Below are 20,310 nucleotides of genomic sequence, written 5' to 3'. Positions count from 1 at the left end.
GTTTTGAACTAGCAATTATTTATTTAAGAAATTAACTCATTATTGGTTTGTAACAAGTCATTATTTGGAGATACTACATCATTATATTTGATTAGTAAATCATTTCTTATCAGTTCCATGGAAATCAATATGAAGCAACACCTCTGACACACCCACATGTGTTCATTGGAAAAACGGTGTTCAACCAAGACTGAAACAGGTATTGCAAGTTTACAGACATAAGACAATTCAAAGCGCTTTACAAATGCATGGAGGTGTATTCAGGGGCGAAGCTAGACATGTTTGATCCTATGAAAGAATATAATGCTGGCATCATGTTTATGAGTCAGAAAGTATGTTTCCATCCATCTGCTCTTATGTGTTTTCAAGTTGTGCATCAAACATTATTTTGCGTGGAAACCCAAAAAAGTAAAAATATCACAGTAGGTTTTAGACTTAGCTTTGTTTTAGACTTGTGTATCGATAACAAAATGCAACAAGGTGCAATGGAAACAACCTTGGGGAGAATCGATCATGATTTTCATAAAGCATGTGATTTCCACACACGCATTGAAACCAAAACATCAAATCACCTGCAAATGAGGAAACTAATGTTCACCTCAGACAAAAAGTTTATTTGAACATGTTTGTAAAGGTTAATCCATGTTAGTATTATTATTATTATTATTGTTATTATTACTAGTAATAGTAATAGTAATAGTAGTTGTAGTAGTAGTTGTGGTAGTAGTACAACTAGTAGTAGTAGTTGTTGTAGTAGTAGTATGCTGTTAAATGTACCCAACCTCCCCTGTACCTGCCAGTTTATTCTTATTATTATACACCTAGATACAGCTCAGTTAATGTAGTGTGATACATATAAATGTTTACTAACCTCAGTCAGGTTTTCATGTTGAACTTTTCGTCCATCCCATATGATGGTTTGCAGATTCAGTGACTTCTTTTAAATCACATTTTTACACGTGATGTCATCTCTTTATTCTTACATATTGCTTTAATTATTTTTATTTGCTCTTGTGCAATGTTGTCTCCTTTTTATTGATTCTTCTTATTTGTATTTGTTGTTATGGCTTTTACGTGATGATATCTTCTTATTGCACATTGTATATCAAATATAATGATTTCATAACTTACTTTGTCATTATTTTAATATACAAAGTCATTGTTTTGACAAATGGTTTTGAACTAGCAATTATTTATTTAAGAATTTAACTCATTATTGGTTTGTAACAAGTCATTATTTGGAGATACTACATCATTATATTTGATTAGTAAATCATTTCTTATCAGTTCCATGGAAATCAAGATGAAGCAACACCTCTGACACACCCACATGTGTTCATTGGAAAAAAGGTGTTCAACCATGAGTAAATCCTCCCGTTGTCCTCAGATGTTCTGTCACAGAAGGGTGGGGGGGTGGAGGTGTGCTCTCCCTGCCTCCGGCTCTCCATGTGTGCACCAGAACAGAACCACGCCACAAATACATTTTGAATGATAAACATATATATTTGTTTTGGATGGTTTGGAGTTGACCTGAAGCTGCTGGCTGTCTCTGTGTCCCGCTGTGGGTTTCTCAGGAGGTGCTGAAGGTGATGCGCACCATGGATGACCGCATCGTCCACGGACTGAACACCACCGTGCCCACAGTTTCCTTCTCAGGCATGCCACGGTGTGACCGGTGTGACCGTGGCATGGCGTCAAAGTTTGATTAAACGCCATCAAAACACGAGGTTCTGTATCTCGGACATACATGGTCCAATCGAGTCCAAACTAGACATGTAAGACAAGAGTCCCGGCCTGATGACATCTACACAGAAATCATGACTTAAAATCACAGCGCCAAAAGGGCGCCAAACAAGTTTGTCATGAGTTACACCCATACAACAATCAAAGCATTCTGTACTTCTGTTTTGGCAAGAATCCGGCTCCATACAGGAATCTCCTGCTTCGTTGTTCACATGTGAACGATTAATAGTGATATTAATAATAATAATAATAATCTGTATTTATAGAGCACTTTTCATAACATATGTTGCAAAGTGCTTCATAAAGGCAGCATAAAAACAGGTTGTAAAAGATCAACAATGTGTATAAATACAAGTTCCGTGTAAGATTCTCAGTAAAAGTGATAAAGATAAATAAACACACTTCATCAGAGTCATCGCACGAAGAGGTTGTGCAAACATTTCCTCAGAATTGTGTCGGTTGTGTTTTTTTCCACTGGTGCGCAGTTGGCCTATAACGGTGTTTTGTTCCCAGCAGTCAGTGACTTATCGCCCAGTCACACCCACACATATACTGTATATATACTGGTGTACGTGTTCCTCTACTGACCACTCAACCTCCAGGTTCACATTCTCTGCTTCCACGTCTTCTCATCTCTCAGGTATTTTGCGTTTATAATTCTATCTGATTTGACGTGTTGGGGATTTTTCTCACGCTTTGAGAGAATGTGTGTTATAATTTGGTGACATATACAAATAAAATTGAGTTTAGTTCAATCCCAACTCATCTGGTGGGTCTCGGGGGTCTTGGCACATTTTGTTCCGCAAAAAATTGTAATACAATCAAGCAGCAATCAGGTGCATTTCTGTTCAGATTTAAAAATATATATGTCTAAAAAGCAGTTTTTGTTCATTACAGGACAACTGTACATCCTCAGCCATGGGCAACAACGGCAGCAGCGACAGCATCGACAACAGCAGCATCGACAACAGCAGCATCGACAACAGCATCGACAACAGCAGCATCGACAACAGCATCGACAACAGCAGCGACAACAGCATCGACTACAGTGGCAACACCAGCGGAGACAACAGCGGCTCAATCAACATCTCATTCGGAAGATCAGTCCAAAGCTCAGTCCCAAGCTCAGTCCAAAGATCAGTCCAAAGCTCAGTCCAAAGGTCAGTCCAAAGGTCAAAGCAAAGCTCAATCCAAAGCTCAATCAACATCTCAGGCAGTGTGCAGCTGTACCGGACTCTGAGCCATGCAAATCCATCGGGGAATATGTTCTTCTCTCCGCTGAGCATCAGTTCAGCTCTGGCTATGGTCTACCTGGGAGCCCGAGGAGACACAGCTGCTCAAATGGAAAAGGTACATCACACCATGTCACCATGTCATTCAGAGACTCAGAGCTGTGGGACCAGTTGGTTATGATGGAGCAGACTGAACGGTGTTTCTAAACCATCTGTTCTTCTGACTCTAGATAAATCCCCTGACACAAGGTCCAGTATGTGCTGTTCTCTGACAGCAGGACATTGAACTGACAGTTGAGTTCAGTTCATTAAACCAGTTTGCTTTCGGAACAGAAGAACAAATCTTACAGTTTCTTATTTGTATCTTATTTTCGTCTCATCTATTAATGACTTCAGTGTAAAAAATGTGCAGATTTTAATCTGCAGTGTCTCACTCGGGTTTCTACACAAGAAATCTCTATAAACAGATTCTACGTGTGAATATGTAGAATTTGCAGGTGAGAGATGAGATTTTGGCGCCTTCTGATTTCTACATTTTACAACTGGGCTGGCAGGAAAACTTCCAGAAAATGTTCTGAGCAGCTGACTTGGAGATTAGCTTCCTCACCTACAGACCCTGGACTCTGAGGTGCACATCTGAAAGCATTTAAATGTCATGTGTCAATCCAAACTTCCACACAGGCCCTGTCATTCAAACCTGGTGATGATGTCCACGCTGAATTCAAGAAGCTAATCGCAGCCCTCAACTCACCATCGGCATCACACATTCTGAAAACAGCCAATCGTCTGTATGGGGAGAAAACCGCAAAGTTCCTCCCTGTGAGTTTTCATTTTCCACTTATCACAGCAGAAATTGATACTTAAATAGATTTTTTTTTTTTACTTCCTTGAAAGTATAAGATGAAATCTGCTCTCTGCAGCAATTCCTGGAAGACACGCGTGAGTACTACCAGGCCGACCTGAAGACTGTGGATTTCATCAGGGCCGCGGAGGCGAGCAGAGTGGAGATCAACACCTGGGTCGAGCAGCAGACAGAAAGTACGACTTTACACCTGAATTGAATGAAAAGGGGAATAAATCTTTCTACATTGTTCTGAATTGTCAGGTTTTCTGTTACATTTCAGATAAAATAAAAGATCTCCTGAAGCCGAGGACAGTCTCTGATGGTACGAGGCTGGTTCTGGTCAATGCCATCTACTTTAAGGGAAACTGGATGAACCGCTTTGATGAAGCAAACACCAAAGAGATGCCATTTAAAGTCAGCCAGGTAAAAAAGTCGCTAATCAGAATTTAGCATGTTGTGTATTGTGTGTACTTTCATTTATGGTTATTACATTCTATGTCCCTTAGCTCCTCAAACTAGAGTAGATAGTAATTTCACTTAAACTTACAATGGGATTTGTTAGAAACTTGATCCAAACGACTCAGTTGATTGTGTTTCTGTGTGTCAGACTGAGAGCAAACCAGTCCAGATGATGTTCCAGAAGAAGAATCTGCACTACAACTCCATCGGTGATCTGCAGATCCTGGAGCTGCCGTATGAGAAGGAGGAGCTCAGCATGTTGATCCTGTTGCCTAAACAGTCCACAGACGGCTCCGACCCTCTGCTGAAGGTACACAGAGTTAAATCAATATATTTTTTTCACATTGAGAAGCTCAGATAAAACCTGCTGCTCACTCCCCGTCGAGCACCTAACAGCAGACAGACAAAGATGGAGACAAGCTGGTGAAGGAAGTTGAACATCTATGCACTAAAAAGCCAGATATGTTCCTCAGGAGTTGGTAGAGACCAAAATGGTAAAACTACTACATGTGTATAATATGCATCTTACAACTGACCAGCCTGTGCAATGTTATTTGTCTTTAACAGACACTGAGTTTACTAAACAACTGAAGTTTAGCTAAAACGAGGCAACAGCAACTCAATCGATGACTGTTTGTTTAGGGGGTGGAATATACAACAAGATGGAGAATATCCCTTGTACTGCACTTATTAATGTCTACCACCAGTTGGTGTTATCGGATGTTAGCGACCACCAGCAGATGTTAGGGACATAACTTCAGTTGTGTACCTTAGCGTCATCAGATGTTTCAGCCTTTTAATCACAAGACACCCTCTTCTTAGTTTTTAGAGACGTGATCAAATGTATTTGCTCTGTTCCAGCTGGAGAAGGAGCTGACGCTGGAGAGGCTGAATGAATGGACCGACAGGGAAAACATGTTAGTCCACTCAGACGTCCACGTTCACCTGCCAAAGTTCAAGCTGGAGGAGGACTACGAGCTGAACGAGCCTCTGTCCAAGCTGGGCATGACGGACGTGTTCTGCGCGTCAAAGGCCGACCTGTCTGGCATGAACGGCAAAAGAGGACTCGTCCTGTCTAAGGTGATACACAAGGCCTTCGTGGAGGTGAACGAGGAGGGCACGGAGGCGGCTGCGGCCACAGCAGCCGTGGTCATTGTGAAGTGTTCTGGGTCGGAGAAGGAGGAACACTTCACAGCAGACCACCCCTTCCTCTTCTTCATCAGGCACAATAAAACCAAGTCCATCCTCTTCCTCGGCAGGCTCTCCTCTCCTCAGTAGACAGAACCAGGAGAGGAAGATATTCAAATAAAGGCTTAATCCTTTAAATCTGGTTTTTATTTTCTGGGATTCATGCTAATTAGCTGGGTTTTTCTTCTGTTTTTGCAATGAAATTATAGATGAAGATAATAATTAATGACGAATATTTTTGATCCAACAATGATTTGTGTGTTGATTTTGGAAAAACAATTTCTGGAGTTTGTGTTTCACATGTGAGGAAGCAGCAGGAGATCGTCCAGGTCAGACTCGTTCAAAACAATAGAGGCTGTCCGATATTGAATATGGTTAAAATGGTTCTAATAAGTAAGATATAAATGTGCAGTATATTTCCTGCTGTGACAGAATTACATAACATATAAACCAAAGATAAACCAAAGAAAGAATAATGATGATGAAGAAGTGAACCAGCAAAGTTTGTAATCAGAAAGTATTCATGCAGTTTATAGCAGAATTAAAAACTGAAAAGCAATAGTATAAATTGCACTAATGCCCACTTCAGAAAAAGGTGGCCCAAATGTTTCTGTGCTGTTTGTTATTCACCACTGTGTCACTCTCCATTGTTTTATGACCTGAAAATACACATTAAAACAAAGAAGAGGACAAAACAGTCACATGACTTCTGATTTCCTAACTGTGTCAACTCCCCTTCCAACAGAATGAACTTCTCCAATTGCTCATATAGAGGAAATGGAAGAAGTAGATAAACTGGCTTAACAAGCTCTTATCAAAGGAAATAAATACAACTGCATAAAACAAATCAAAAGGCATCAAATAGAAAAAATGCCGACAGAGAATGGGGTCAGCACCAGGTCACATAGATATTAAAACACACTTTGTATTTCTTATACAGTTAGAGTGGTGACTCTATATCTACACTCACTGTTTCCTAAGTATGTTAAATATGTGGGAGCACAGGTTCAGGTGACCGGCTCATTTAAGGAAGCTGTGATTGACACTGCAGATTATTTTGAACACACCTCTAGATCCTGCTCGTCAGGATTTGTTATTCAAAACAAAATCATTTCACTTGAGGGAAATAGAACAATGAGCTGAGGTCACATTATGTCCCAGCTCCAGAGACATGTAGACGTCTGTATCAAACTATGCTAAAGGGCCTCACCTCTCTCTTGTGAGCATTGTCTGGCACCAGAGAGATTATAGTATGTAAGTGTCCTCGGTAATAGATACGTTGCAGAAAGGATCCAGGAAATAAAAGAATAAAGTTACTGGAGGGGTGTGCAAGTAAAATGAGCAGTTCACCGACATTTTTCAAGAAACAGGGCTGATGGAACACGTTTAAAATTACTGACAAAGAACCAAAAAACTAGCATTTTAAAAAATTGAATTAAAAGGAGTAAAACTCAAAGATCTGCTCGACTTCAAACTGCCAAAACAATAAGCACAGTCATAAAAGATGTCTGACTGTCTGAGCCAAGTAGCCTGATAGCAGAAGGAATGAAAACTTTAAAAAACGTTATTACTATTAATTTACAAATTGTACAGATTGTACAGATTTATCCTTTTTAACTTTAACCCCTTTTTAATGTTGTTTGTTTGTCTCGTTTTAAATTTAACAGTTTTGACTTGTACATTTTTGACTTTAAATCGATTTCTTTACATTCTTTAGTGTAAAAGTATAAAAACATATAAAACATATCAAATCAGCGATAAATAAAATGAAATGACATGGAACCGGCTCGCCTGATTCCCTGACACTACCTCGGTGTCCCCGGGGGGTGGCGGTAGTGAGACCGCTCGGGAGTGAACCCACCGCAGAAGAAGAGAAGGAGGGAGGACAGTACAGATGAAGTGACGCGTGGAAGTTGAAGAACATCTGTTTATAAACACACTGGACATCTACCTCCTCCTCCACCTGCGTGTGGATCCGTCCGAGCCGACCCCTGCTCCTCTTCCTCGGGGACAAACAGCTGCTTTCATTGTTATTATTATTATTACTAGTAATAGTACTTGTAGTAGTAGTACTTGTAGTAGTAGTAGTAGTAGTAGTGTACTGTTAAAAGTACCCAACCTCCCCTGTACCTGCCAGTTTATTCTTATTATTATACACCTAGATACAGCTCAGTTAATGTAGTGTGATACATATAAATGTTTACTAACCTCAGTCAGGTTTTCATGTTGAACTTTTCGTCCATCCCATATGATGGTTTGCAGATTCAGTGACTTCTTTTAAATCACATTTTTACACGTGATGTCATCTCTTTATTCTTACATATTGCTTTAATTATTTTTATTTGCTCTTGTGCAATGTTGTCTCCTTTTTATTGATTCTTCTTATTTGTATTTGTTGTTTTGGCTTTTACGTGATGATATCTTCTTATTGCACATTGTATATAAAATATAATGATTTATAACTTAACAAGTACTCCCACTATAGTATCTGTTCCTGCAGCTCCTTTGTTATAGGAAGAAAACTGAGACGTGCCACAGTGGTGAAAATAGAGGGGTTGAAAAATGTGCAAAACGTGACGGTGTGTGAACACTTTCTGGAGCAAGTTTGTGTTCCTGCAGCTATTTTACAAATCATAAACCAGCACAGAAAGAAAAGCAACACATTGAAAGATACACAACAAATCAGATTTATTCAATTATCGTTTATTAATTCAAAATAGTTCAATTTTGACTGTCAGTATGATCTACTATGATCTATGGTATACAGTATGTTGTTTCATGTTAGAATTGGGTAACATTGTTAAACATACAGAGCTGTTGGTGGAATGTGAAATGAACTGATGAGTTTTGTTTGTGGTCCTTCTAGAACAGGGGTCTCCAACACGTCGCTCGCGGGCCGGTTTTCAGTAGCTCGCCAATAGGTTCACAGACTGTGTTAAAAAAAACAACGACAATAAACGCACCTGTTCCCACTTCAATTCAATCAAGCACATAGATGTCCCACCCCCTCCAATACAAAATAATAAGTCCACGGTAACTTTGCACGTGATTTTCCTGCAGGCAGCTCGCTACGGACTGAAAAGGTGAACCAGCTAAAAGCAACACTTAAAAGACAGCAGTGTCTTTTCACCCAACCGACGAAGAAGGCCAACGCGGCAACGGAGAAATCGTTCAAAGTGGCGCACATCCTGAAAAAGCACAAAACGCCGTTCACTGATGGCGGGATGGTGAAGGATGCGATGACCGCAGTGGCCGAGACGTTATTTAAGGACTGTAGTGGAAAAATAACTAACTCCTTTAGACTAACTCCTTATGACTCCTTGCTTCCTTCTACAACCTTTTATGACCCCATTCAACGCGAGGGTGACACAGGATTGTAAATCTACATGTCAGAAGGCCTGTGTCCACAGCAACAGCAGTTTGCTTTCTTCAACAGTATTGTTGCTGATGCATTTAGAATCCTTGTGAATTGATGTATTGGATGTTTTACTGTAGTAGTGCATTCTCCTATGTTGTTATAAATGAGAAAAAGGGGGGAAGTGTAGTGGAAAAATAATTAAGTGTGGTTGAAACCTATTTTATAGTTGAAGAGTAACTTTTTGCATACCTGTCCAAGACTCCATGACCTGAAACCTGTTTGACCTTTCCATTACTTATTGACCAAAGAACCCAATGGAAATGTATGCAAATCATTTATTCCTGTGCTTTACTTCCTGTCTCAAACTGTGCCTACAGAACCAGTCTGAACTGGCTCTGACGAACAGCCTTAGTTCTCCTATATAAGATCCTTGCATTTGACTGTTCTCCATCTTCACTCTGAGATCCCTGTGACTCTCTGTGTTGATACCTTCTGCAGAAAGCCCCTATTAAAATACACGTAGATAAATTTGGTGTTCCAGCCTCTTGTATTTCCAGATTTCCATCACAGGACCATAACAGTAAGACTGAAATCCTGTCTGCCATCGCTGATGTTCAGCTTGGTGCTAACACAGTGGCACGGAGAGTGTCTGCGCTTTCTGCAGATGCAATGGAGCAGCTGGTTATTATTAGGCCCCCGAGCACCGAACAGTAGGAGACAGTGGAGAATTGTAAGGATTATTATTAGGGCCCGAGCACCTCCGGTGGGAGGCCCTATTGTATTTCGAAGGATTTGTATTTCCCTTTTGGGGCTTTTTCCGGGCCTAGACATGCTCAAATTGGGTTTTGAATTGCAGGGAATTCAAAACCCCAAAAAGTAATTGTATTCTGGATTAATTTGAAATGGTTTGTTGTCGTTTGCTGTTCGAATCATTTTGTCCACGCGTGGTGGTTGTCTTTGATTCTTACTTGAAATTAAAATACGTGCGTGGTGCTTCCCTGTTTGAATGACGTGTCCTCGGCCAAGGTAACCAACCCCCTGAATGAGTGTGGGGACGCCGGGTGGAACCTCCTGACCACACCACGGGAGGAAGTGTCAACGGGCTCGAATCCTACTTCTTCATAAAAGTTACTTTCACTGTTTGTGCCTGTCACTTCTGCACCAGTTGCATTAACGCGAATACATGGGTGTGTCAGGGTTCCCGCGGGGTCTTAAAAAGTCTAAAATTGAATTATCTGAATTTCAGGCCTAAAAAAGACTTAAAAAGTCTTAAATTTGATTTTGCTAGGTCTTAAAAATGTATTGGATTAGGAAGTTACTTTGCGATAACTTGCTCTCCAGTAAATGTGTTTTGGGGAAATGTCCGCGCTGCAAAGTAAGCAGTACGGTAATCAGTTCCCCCCCAACAATTCGTATGGAAATAGGACTGTATATGAGGAACTTATTCTTTTTAGCCGGTTCTGATTTCCAGCTCCGCTCCAGGTGTGTCTGCTAAAACACGGCTCAGACGACTTCTCTCTCTTAATGTTCTTTAATTTGGCAACAGCACAGTACAACATACGCTATGAAAGGCAGGGCAGGATATGGGTGGGAATACGTGTGGTTCTATAAGAAGAAATGATACGTGCGTGCAGACTACACACCTCCATATTAATAATGTACATCCTTATCTACCCGTATATACATATTATCTGATTCTACGTGTCAGGGTTTTTTCTCCATTACGAGAGCACACGGATAAAGACCATCACACGAGTGAAGGACACGTTTCTCATGAAAGGCTCAAGCTCTGCAAACCCAGCACACGACGGCTCACATGTAAACACACATGCTGTGCAGTGTGCACAGATGTACACACTCACTGATGCCCCGACATATTGGGAACCCCCCCCCCAGCCCCTCCGATCCTTCACACTGACAACAACTCAGCAACCTCGACAGACGAGTGTAACTGTAGAGCTTTGATCCGATGTACTTTTCCATTTGGCCCAGAACAAAGCAGGACTCTTGTTTTAGTCCTCAGCAGATTGAGTTGCATTTCGTTTTGCATAAAAATTCTACTTGAATCAGCATTGGACTCAGTCGAATTTACGTTTATCTCTCACTGGTGTTGGGACCTGGTATTTGTGAACTACAGTTCGGCCTACATGTGTAGTCAAAACCTGACCACGTGTTCTTTGTTCTGGAGACAAACCAGAGCCTCCAGAACTCAGTCTCCCAGGGTGCTTCAACGTCACACACAGGTGTGAAAAATTACCAGGGACACAAGTTTCAACCACTATTGGTCACTCTGGGCCCCATGACCCATGAGGTGACCAGGCCAATATAAGCCAAGTCCCCCCTCTCTTCTGTCTCTTTCGACTCATTCTCTTCCACTCAACTCTCCAAGAGGAGAAGTGTGGCTTCTCCAGCTCACCTCTCTTTCTGCTCAACTTCAATGGAGGAGAGGTGCAGCTTTCCACTCACCCAGTGAGGGAAACTTCCTCACCACAAGCTCTACCAACCTTCAAGCAGGCCTGTCTGGAGCAGACTGCTAAAACCTTCCAAAAGGCAGCGACGCGAGAGCCTGCCTAAGAACTTCAGCACAAGAGCTGCATCGCACAGCAGAACCACAACAACAGGAGCCACAAACCAGCAAGACGACTTCACTGGACTTCAAACAGCACATCAACCTTTTTTCCCTTTTCATGGACGGGGAACACAACTGGGCTTAATAATTATACTAGGCTAAGCAAAGACTGTTTATTCGATTCCATGTGATGTTTATAAGTTTGATTTGTGTTGCTGTGATATTTTGGTTATAAGTTATTTGAAAGTTAATTTTAGTTATGTTATGCACTTCACAGTCTTTCTTTGCATGCAACTAGCTACTTTCTCTAACCTACACGCATACTCACGTACACATATTTATATAGTAAGTACACCTTTAGTAATTTGTGTTTGTACTTTATTATATTCATAATAAATGTTTTTCTTTCACAAATGTTGTTTTCATTAATATTGCATAGGTGTGAATTTTGCCAACCTCTACACTGTCAAGAACTCTATATCCTTCAACTTTGCTAACTATCTATATGCTAATTTTGGTTATAGTTATTCATTTAATACTTAATCAGATTTTCAAATTTGTACTTTGTACTTTTATGAGACTTAATCAATAAATTGGCTATCTTTTCCCTTCCTTTGACGGGTGGTGCCCCGAGGTAACTTTAATTAATTATAGTTATTATTTAATATTAATATTTTTAATATTAATATTCAATATTTTTGTCGAATAACCTAATTTATTGAATGCCGAAAGGCACACCATTTAATGGTGTCACGTTTATTGTATCAATTGCACAACACCGTCCATGCAGACAGTCAGAACTCGTAGTTTCAGCTGCAGTTGTGCACATACCCTCAAGCGGTATTCAACACCGCCCTCTGTCTCATGCGAGAACTTTTCCTTCACTCTTTATTCTGTGTACCTGTCGCTCTGAATCTGATGCTCGTAATAGAGACATTTGTGTGCGATCATGTGCACCCCCACTTCTGCCATATATTGAAAAGAAGCTGAAACAAAATGCCTGAATCCACCCATTTATTTGGATAGGCACCAAGAGACAGATGCTAACTAAGAGACAGACAGACGTAATGGAAAATTCCACTGATCAATGTCTTACTGCTGTTTTAACTGTTTTCTGTGCACTTGGTGATTTCACCTCCTGTTGACCTTTATATGTGCAACTGGGTGCTGGGGTTGTTTCCTCCTTCTATAGAAAGTGATGCAAGACGGCAAACGTTTGCTGTTTATCACATTGTATAAAAACGTTCCTTTTTAACGACCCGTGGTTGCACTCTGAAGCCTTGTTGCTGACTGTTTAACCTTCTGCAGAGCTAATAATTAAAACTCAAAGACAACTCCGGTCTGAGAAACTCATTATTTCACATCTCATGATAAATTCCCACTACACAGACAAACAAAGTGAAAGCATAACCTCCTATGTGGAGGTAAAAAACTGAAATTAAATTCTACTTAGGGTTTGAAAAGGCAAATAAATACATTTAAAGTAAAAAAAATCTGTTTGAAACCTTAACAGTTTCTTGTAGCCAACAAAATATGTGCATGTCATTGATTATTGACGAGGTGTTTTCTCTGATTTGGTCCTTACATGAAATCAGGGCACTTCTAACTTATATAAGAGAAGTGTTTTAATTATTAACATTCAAAGAAATTCTTCATGAACTCATATTGTGACTCAGGTTCCACGAGGTGTTATATAAACTATGTTCAAGGTGTGAGGGAGACAGGAAAATGGAGGGAGGGCTTCTGAAGAGGGGGAGTCTGGTGGCAGTTATGTAACAGAGGGTCTAAAGGTTTATCATGGTTGCCAGTGGTTACTGTGACCCTCCTTGATGGGTGAGGACGAGACATTATCTCAGTAAATCCCACAGACACACGTTTCTACGGTGGCCCTGAGAGCTCAACGCACTGCAACTCAAGAAAACACATGCAAACGGACAAAACACAAGCAAAGTAAGAAAACGTCTTCATCAATTTGACAACACAACACATTACAGAAACGCGCTGCAATTCCGGAAACGACAACTGAAGTGTTTCCAGGGGACATCTAAAAGTGATGGACACTGCTGCCACAGGAGCCAAAAAAACATCCAAACGTCCCACAAATTCGGTTCCACAATATGGACGATACATTTCCTGGAGAGAAGGAAGAATGTGAACGCTAAGTGCTGTAAATTACTCACAAACAGCAGCTTGCTTGTTAGCGCTGTTTCTTCAGTTCAACAGGAAAAAACGGCATGTCTCTAGCTCAGACCATTGAGGAGTCATGACACTCTAAAGACAACATGATATTTGAGATCGTATACGATTCCAGTGGCTCTCAGAAGGTTAACAGTAGACATCTGCAGTAATAAAGTTTATTATTTATAACAAATAAGTTATAAAGATGAATAAATACACTTTATCAGAGTCATTGCACAAAGAGGTTGTGCAAACATTTCCTCAAACTTGTGTCAGTTGCGTTTTTTTCCACTGGTGCGCAGTTGGCCTATAACGGTGTTTTGTTCCCAGCAGTCAGACTCATCGCCCAGTCACACCCACACATATAATGTATATATACTGGTGTACGTGTTCCTCTACTGACCACTCAACCTCCAGGTTCACATTCTCTGCTTCCACTTCTTCTCATCTCTCAGGTAATTTGCGTTTATAATTCTATCTGATTTGACGTGTCAGGGTTTTTTCTCCATCACGTGCTGTGAGAGAATGTTTGTTATAATTTGGCGCCATATACAAATAAAATTGAGTTTGGTTGAATCCCAACTCATCTGGTGGGTCTCGGGGGTCTTGGCACATTTTGTTCCGCAAAAAATTGTAATACAATCAAGGAGCAATCAGGTGCATTTCTGTTCAGATTTAAAAATATGTCTAAAAAGCATTTTTTGTTCATTACAGGACAACTGTACATCCTCAGCCATGGGCAACAGCGGCAGCAGCAACAACAGCAGCACCCAAAGTGGCTCAATCAGTATAACAGTCCAAAGGTCAATGCAAAGGTCAATCCAAAGCTCAATCGACATCTCAGGCAATGTGGAGCTGTACCGGACTCTGAGCCAAGCAAACCCATCGGGGAATATGTTCTTCTCTCCGCTGAGCATCAGTTCAGCTCTGGCTATGGTCTACCTGGGAGCCCGAGGAGACACAGCTGCTCAAATGGCCCAGGTACATCACACCATGTCTCTGTCCCCTGTCATTCAGAGACTCAGAGCTGTTCTGAGCAGCTGACTTGGAGATTAGCTTCCTCACCTACAGACCCTGGACTCTGAGGTGCACATCTGAAAGCATTTAAATGTCATGTGTCAATCCAAACTTCCACACAGGCCCTGTCATTCGAACTTGGTGATGATGTCCACGCCGAATTCAAGGAGCTAATCGAAGACATCAACTCACCATCGGCATCACACATTCTGAAAACAGCCAATCGTCTGTATGGGGAGAAAACCGCAAAGTTCCTCCCTGTGAGTTTTCATTTTCCACTTATCACAGCAGAAATTGATACTTAAATAGATTTTTTTTTTTTACTTCCTTGAAAGTATAAGATGAAATCTGCTCTCTGCAGCAATTCCTGGAAGACACGCGTGAGTACTACCATGCCGACCTGAAGACTGTGGATTTCATCAGGGCCGCGGAGGCGAGCAGAGTGGAGATCAACACCTGGGTCGAGCAGCAGACAGAAAGTACGACTTTACACCTGAATTGAATGAAAAGGGGAATAACTCTTTCTACATTGTTCTGAATTGTCAGGTTTTCTGTTACATTTCAGATAAAATAAAAGATCTCCTGAAGCCGAGGACAGTCTCTGATGGTATGAAGCTGGTTCTGGTCAATGCCATCTACTTTAAGGGAAACTGGATGAACCGCTTTGATGAAGCAAACACCAAAGAGATGCCCTTTCAAGTCAACCAGGTAAAAAAGTCGCAAATCACAATTTATCATGTTGTGTATTGTGTGTCCTTTCATTTATGGTTATTACATTCTATGTCCCTTAGCTCCTCAAACTAGAGTAGATAGTAACTTAACTTAAACTTACAATGGGATTTGTTAGAAACTTGATCCAAACGACTCAGTTGATTGTGTTTCTGTGTGTCAGACTGAGAGCAAACCAGTCCAGATGATGTTCCAGAAGAAGAATCTGCACTACAACTCCATCGGTGATCTGCAGATCCTGGAGCTGCCGTATGAGAAGGAGGAGCTCAGCATGTTGATCCTGTTGCCTAAACAGTCCACAGACGGCTCCGACCCTCTGCTGAAGGTACACAGCGTAAAAACAATATTTTTTTTTCACATTGAGAAGCTCAGATAAAACCTGCTGCTCACTCCCCGTCGAGCACCTAACAGCAGACAGACAAAGATGGAGACAAGCTGGTGAAGGAAGTTGAACATCTATGCACTAAAAAGCCAGATATGTTCCTCAGGAGTTGGTAGAGACCAAAATGGTAAAACTACTACATGTGTATAATATGCATCTTACAACTGACCAGCCTGTGCAATGTTATTTGTCTTTAACAGACACTGAGTTTACTAAACAACTGAAGTTTAGCTAAAACGAGGACACAGCAACTCAATCGATGACTGTTTTTTTAGGGGGTGGAATATACAACAAGATGGAGAATATCCCTTGTACTGCACTTATTAATGTCTACCACCAGTTGGTGTTATCGGATGTTAGCGACCACCAGCAGAAGTTAGGGACATAACTTCAGTTGTGTACCTTAGCGTCATCAGATGTTTCAGCCTTTTAATCACAAGACACCCTCTTCTTAGTTTTTAGAGACGTGATCAAATGTATTTGCTCTGTTCCAGCTGGAGAAGGAGCTGACGCTGGAGAGGCTGAATGAATGGACCGACAGGGAAAACATGTTAGTCCACTCAGACGTCCACGTTCACCTGCCAAAGTTCAAGCTGGAGGAGGACTACGAGCTGAACGAGCCTCTGTCCAAGCTGGGCATGACGGACGTGTTCTGCGCGTCAAAGGCCGACCTGTCTGGCATGAACGGCAAAAGAGGACTCGTCCTGTCTAAGGTGGTACACAAGGCCTTCGTGGAGGTGAACGAGGAGGGCACGGAGGCGGCTGCGGCCACACCAGCCGTGGTCACTAATGGTTGCTGTATCTTCACAGCAGACCACCCCTTCCTCTTCTTCATCAGGCACAATAAAACCAAGTCCATCCTCTTCCTCGGCAGGCTCTCCTCTCCTCAGTAGACAGAACCAGGAGAGGAAGATATTCAAATAAAAGCTTAGTCCTTAAAATGTGGTCTTTATTTTCTGGGATTTATGCTAATTAGCTGGGTTTTTTCTTCTGTTTTTGCACTGAAATCATAGATGAAGATATTAATTAATGAAGAATATTTTTGGTCCAACAATGATTCGTGTGTTGATTTTGGAAAGACAATTTCTGGAGTTTGTGTTTCACATGTGAAGAAGCAGCAGGAGATCGTCCGGGTCAGACTCGTTCACAACAATAGAAGCTGTCCAATATTGAATATGGTTAAAATGATTCTATTAAGTAAGATATAAATGTGCAGTATATTTCCTGCTGTGACAGAATTGCGTAACATATAAACCAAAGATAAACCAAAGAAAGAATAATGATGATGAAGAAGTGATCCAGCAAAGTTTGTAATCAGAAAGTATTCATGCAGTTTATAGCAGAATTAAAAACTGAAAAGCAATAGTATAAATTGCACTAATGCCCACTTCAGAAAAAGGTGGCCCAAATGTTTCTGTGCTGTTTGTTATTCACCACTGTGTCACTCTCCATTGTTTTATGACCTGAAAATACAAATTAAAACAAAGAAGAAGACAAAACAAGGAAATAAATACAACTGCATAAAACAAATCAAAAGGCATCAAATAGAAAAAATGCCGACAGAGAATGGGGTCAGCACCAGGTCACATAGATATTAAAACACACTTTGTATTTCTTATACAGTTAGAGTGGTGACTCTATATCTACACTCACTGTTTCCTAACTATGTTAAATATGTGGGAGCACAGGTTCAGGTGACCGGCTCATTTAAGGAAGCTGTGATTGACACTGCAGATTATTTTGAACACACCTCTAGATCCTGCTCGTCAGGATTTGTTATTCAAAACAAAATCATTTCACTTGAGGGAAATAGAACAATGAGCTGAGGTCACATTATGTCCCAGCTCCAGAGACATGTAGACGTCTGTATCAAACTATGCTAAAGGGCCTCACCTCTCTCTTGTGAGCATTGTCTGGCACCAGAGAGATTATAGTATGTAAGTGTCCTCGGTAATAGATACGTTGCAGAAAGGATCCAGGAAATAAAAGAATAAAGTTACTGGAGGGGTGTGCAAGTAAAATGAGCAGTTCACCGACATTTTTCAAGAAACAGGGCTGATGGAACATGTTTAAAATTACTGACAAAGAACCAACATTTTTTAAAATTGAATTAAACGTAGTAAAACTCAAAGATCTGCTCGACTTCAAACTGCCAAAACAAAAAGCACAGTCATAAAAGATGTCTGACTGTCTGAGCCAAGTAGCCTGATAGCAGAAGGAATGAAAACTTTAAAAAACGTTATTACTATTAATTTACAAATTGTACAGATTGTACAGATTTATCCTTTTTAACTTTAACCCCTTTTTAATGTTGTTTATTTGTCTCGTTTTAAATTTAACAGTTTTGACTTGTACATTTTTGACTTTAAATCGATTTCTTTACATTTTTTTTAGATAAACTTCATGTTATAACATTTTCTGTACATTAGTGGTGATGAAAATATAGTGTAAAAGTATAAAAACATATAAAACATATCAAATCAGCGATAAATAAAATGAAATGACATGGAACCGCCTCGCCTGATTCCCTGACACTACCTCGGTGTCCCCGGGGGGTGGCAGTAGTGAGACCGCTCGGGAGTGAAACCACCGCAGAAGAAGAGAAGGAGGGAGGACAGTGCAGATGAAGTGACGCGTGGAAGTTGAAGAACATCTGTTTATAAACACACTGGACATCTACCTCCTCCTCCACCTGCGTGTGGATCCGTCCGAGCCGACCCCTGCTCCTCTTCCTCGGGGACAAACAGCTGCTTTCATTATTATTATTATTATTACTAGTAATAGTACTTGTAGTAGTAGTTGTAGTAGTAGTAGTTGTAGTAGTAGTAGTATACTGTTAAAAGTACCCAACCTCCCCTGTACCTGCCAGTTTATTCTTATTATTATACACCTAGATGCATCTCAGTTAATGTAGTGTGATACATATAAATGTTTACTAACCTCAGTCAGGTTTTCATGTTGAACTTTTCGTCCATCCCATATGATGGTTTGCAGATTCAGTGACTTCTTTTAAATCACATTTTGACATGTGATGTCATCTCTTTATTCTTACATATTGCTTTAATTATTATTTTTTGCTCTTGTGCAATGTTGTCTCCTTTTTATTGATTCTTATTATTTGTATTTGTTGTTTTGGCTTTTAAGTGATGATATCTTCTTATTGCACATTGTATATAAAATATAATGATTTATAACTTACTTTGTCATTATTTTAATATACAAAGTCATTGTTTTGAGAAATGGTTTTGAACTAGCAATTATTTATTTAAGAAATTAACTCATTATTGGTTTGTAACAAGTCATTATTTGGAGATACTACATCATTATATTTGATTAGTAAATCATTTCTTATCAGTTCCATGGAAATCAAGATGAAGCAACACCTCTGACACACCCACATGTGTTCATTGGAAAAACGGTGTTCAACCAAGACTGAAACAGGTATTGCAAGTTTACAGACATAAGACAATTCAAAGCGCTTTACAAATGCATGGAGGTGTATTCAGGGGCGAAGCTAGACATATTTGATCCTTTGAAAGAATATAATGCTGGCATCATGTTTATGAGTCAGAAAGTATGTTTCCATCCATCTGCTCTTATGTGTTTTCAAGTTGTGCATCAAACATTATTTTGCGTGGAAACCCCAAAAAGTAAAAATATCACAGTAGGTTTTAGACTTAGCTTTGTTTTAGACTTGTGTATCGATAACAAAATGCAACAAGGTGCAATGGAAACAACCTTGGGGAGAATCGATCATGATTTTCATAAAGCATGTGATTTCCACACACGCATTGAAACCAAAACATCAAATCACCTGCAAATGAGGAAACTAATGTTCACCTCAGACAAAAAGTTTATTTGAACATGTTTGTAAAGGTTAATCGATGTTAGTATTATTATTATTATTATTATTATTATTACTAGTAATAGTAATAATAATAATAGTTGTAGTAGTAGTTGTGGTAGTAGTACAACTAGTAGTAGTAGTTGTTGTAGTAGTAGTATGCTGTTAAATGTACCCAACCTCCCCTGTACCTGCCAGTTTATTCTTATTATTATACACCTAGATACAGCTCAGTTAATGTAGTGTGATACATATAAATGTTTACTAACCTCAGTCAGGTTTTCATGTTGAACTTTTCGTCCATCCCATATGATGGTTTGCAGATTCAGTGACTTCTTTTAAATCACATTTTTACACGTGATGTCATCTCTTTATTCTTACATATTGCTTTAATTATTTTGATTTGCTCTTGTGCAATGTTGTCTCCTTTTTATTGATTCTTCTTATTTGTATTTGTTGTTATGGCTTTTACGTGATGATATCTTCTTATTGCACATTGTATATAAAATATAATGATTTATAACTTACTTTGTCATTATTTTGATATACAAAGTCATTGTTTTGAGAAATGGTTTTGAACTAGCAATTATTTATTTAAGAATTTAACTCATTATTTGTTTGTAACAAGTCATTATTTGGAGATACTACATCATTATATCTGATTAGTAAATCATTTCTTATCAGTTCCATGGAAATCAAGATGAAGCAACACCTCTGACACACCCACATGTGTTCATTGGAAAAAAGGTGTTCAACCATGAGTAAAT

General features: G+C 39.9%; 3 protein-coding genes across 3 annotated transcripts in view; all 3 read left to right on the top strand.

The window, feature by feature from the left end:
- Positions 1-1,598: 1,598 nt before the first annotated feature.
- LOC117760590 (leukocyte elastase inhibitor-like) lies at positions 1,599-5,604 on the top strand. Its single transcript, XM_034583712.1, has 9 exons — positions 1,599-1,675; positions 2,154-2,384; positions 2,642-2,700; positions 2,918-3,093; positions 3,657-3,794; positions 3,896-4,013; positions 4,100-4,242; positions 4,427-4,588; positions 5,140-5,604. The coding sequence occupies exons 1-9, from the start codon at positions 1,599-1,601 to the stop codon at positions 5,554-5,556; spliced, it is 1,521 nt and encodes a 506-aa protein (XP_034439603.1). The 3' UTR covers positions 5,557-5,604.
- Positions 5,605-13,922: 8,318 nt separating this feature from the next.
- The window catches only part of LOC117760159 (leukocyte elastase inhibitor-like), a 35,514-nt gene continuing 29,126 nt past the window's right edge, over positions 13,923-20,310 (top strand). The window contains exon 1 of the mRNA XM_034582970.1: positions 13,923-14,026. The gene's annotated coding sequence lies outside the window, so the exon portion shown is untranslated. The remainder of the gene's footprint in view (positions 14,027-20,310) is intronic.
- On the top strand, positions 13,958-16,909 carry LOC117760158 (leukocyte elastase inhibitor A-like). The gene is made up of 7 exons (XM_034582968.1): positions 13,958-14,026; positions 14,286-14,552; positions 14,711-14,848; positions 14,950-15,067; positions 15,154-15,296; positions 15,481-15,642; positions 16,194-16,909. Exons 2-7 carry the CDS (start codon positions 14,307-14,309, stop codon positions 16,590-16,592), a joined length of 1,206 nt encoding a protein of 401 aa, XP_034438859.1. The 5' UTR covers positions 13,958-14,026; positions 14,286-14,306; the 3' UTR covers positions 16,593-16,909.

Source organism: Hippoglossus hippoglossus, chromosome 4, assembly GCF_009819705.1.
Source record: "Hippoglossus hippoglossus isolate fHipHip1 chromosome 4, fHipHip1.pri, whole genome shotgun sequence".
In the NCBI taxonomy this organism is placed as follows: Eukaryota; Metazoa; Chordata; class Actinopteri; order Pleuronectiformes; family Pleuronectidae; genus Hippoglossus; species Hippoglossus hippoglossus.
This window is presented reverse-complemented; position numbering and strand designations above follow the sequence as displayed.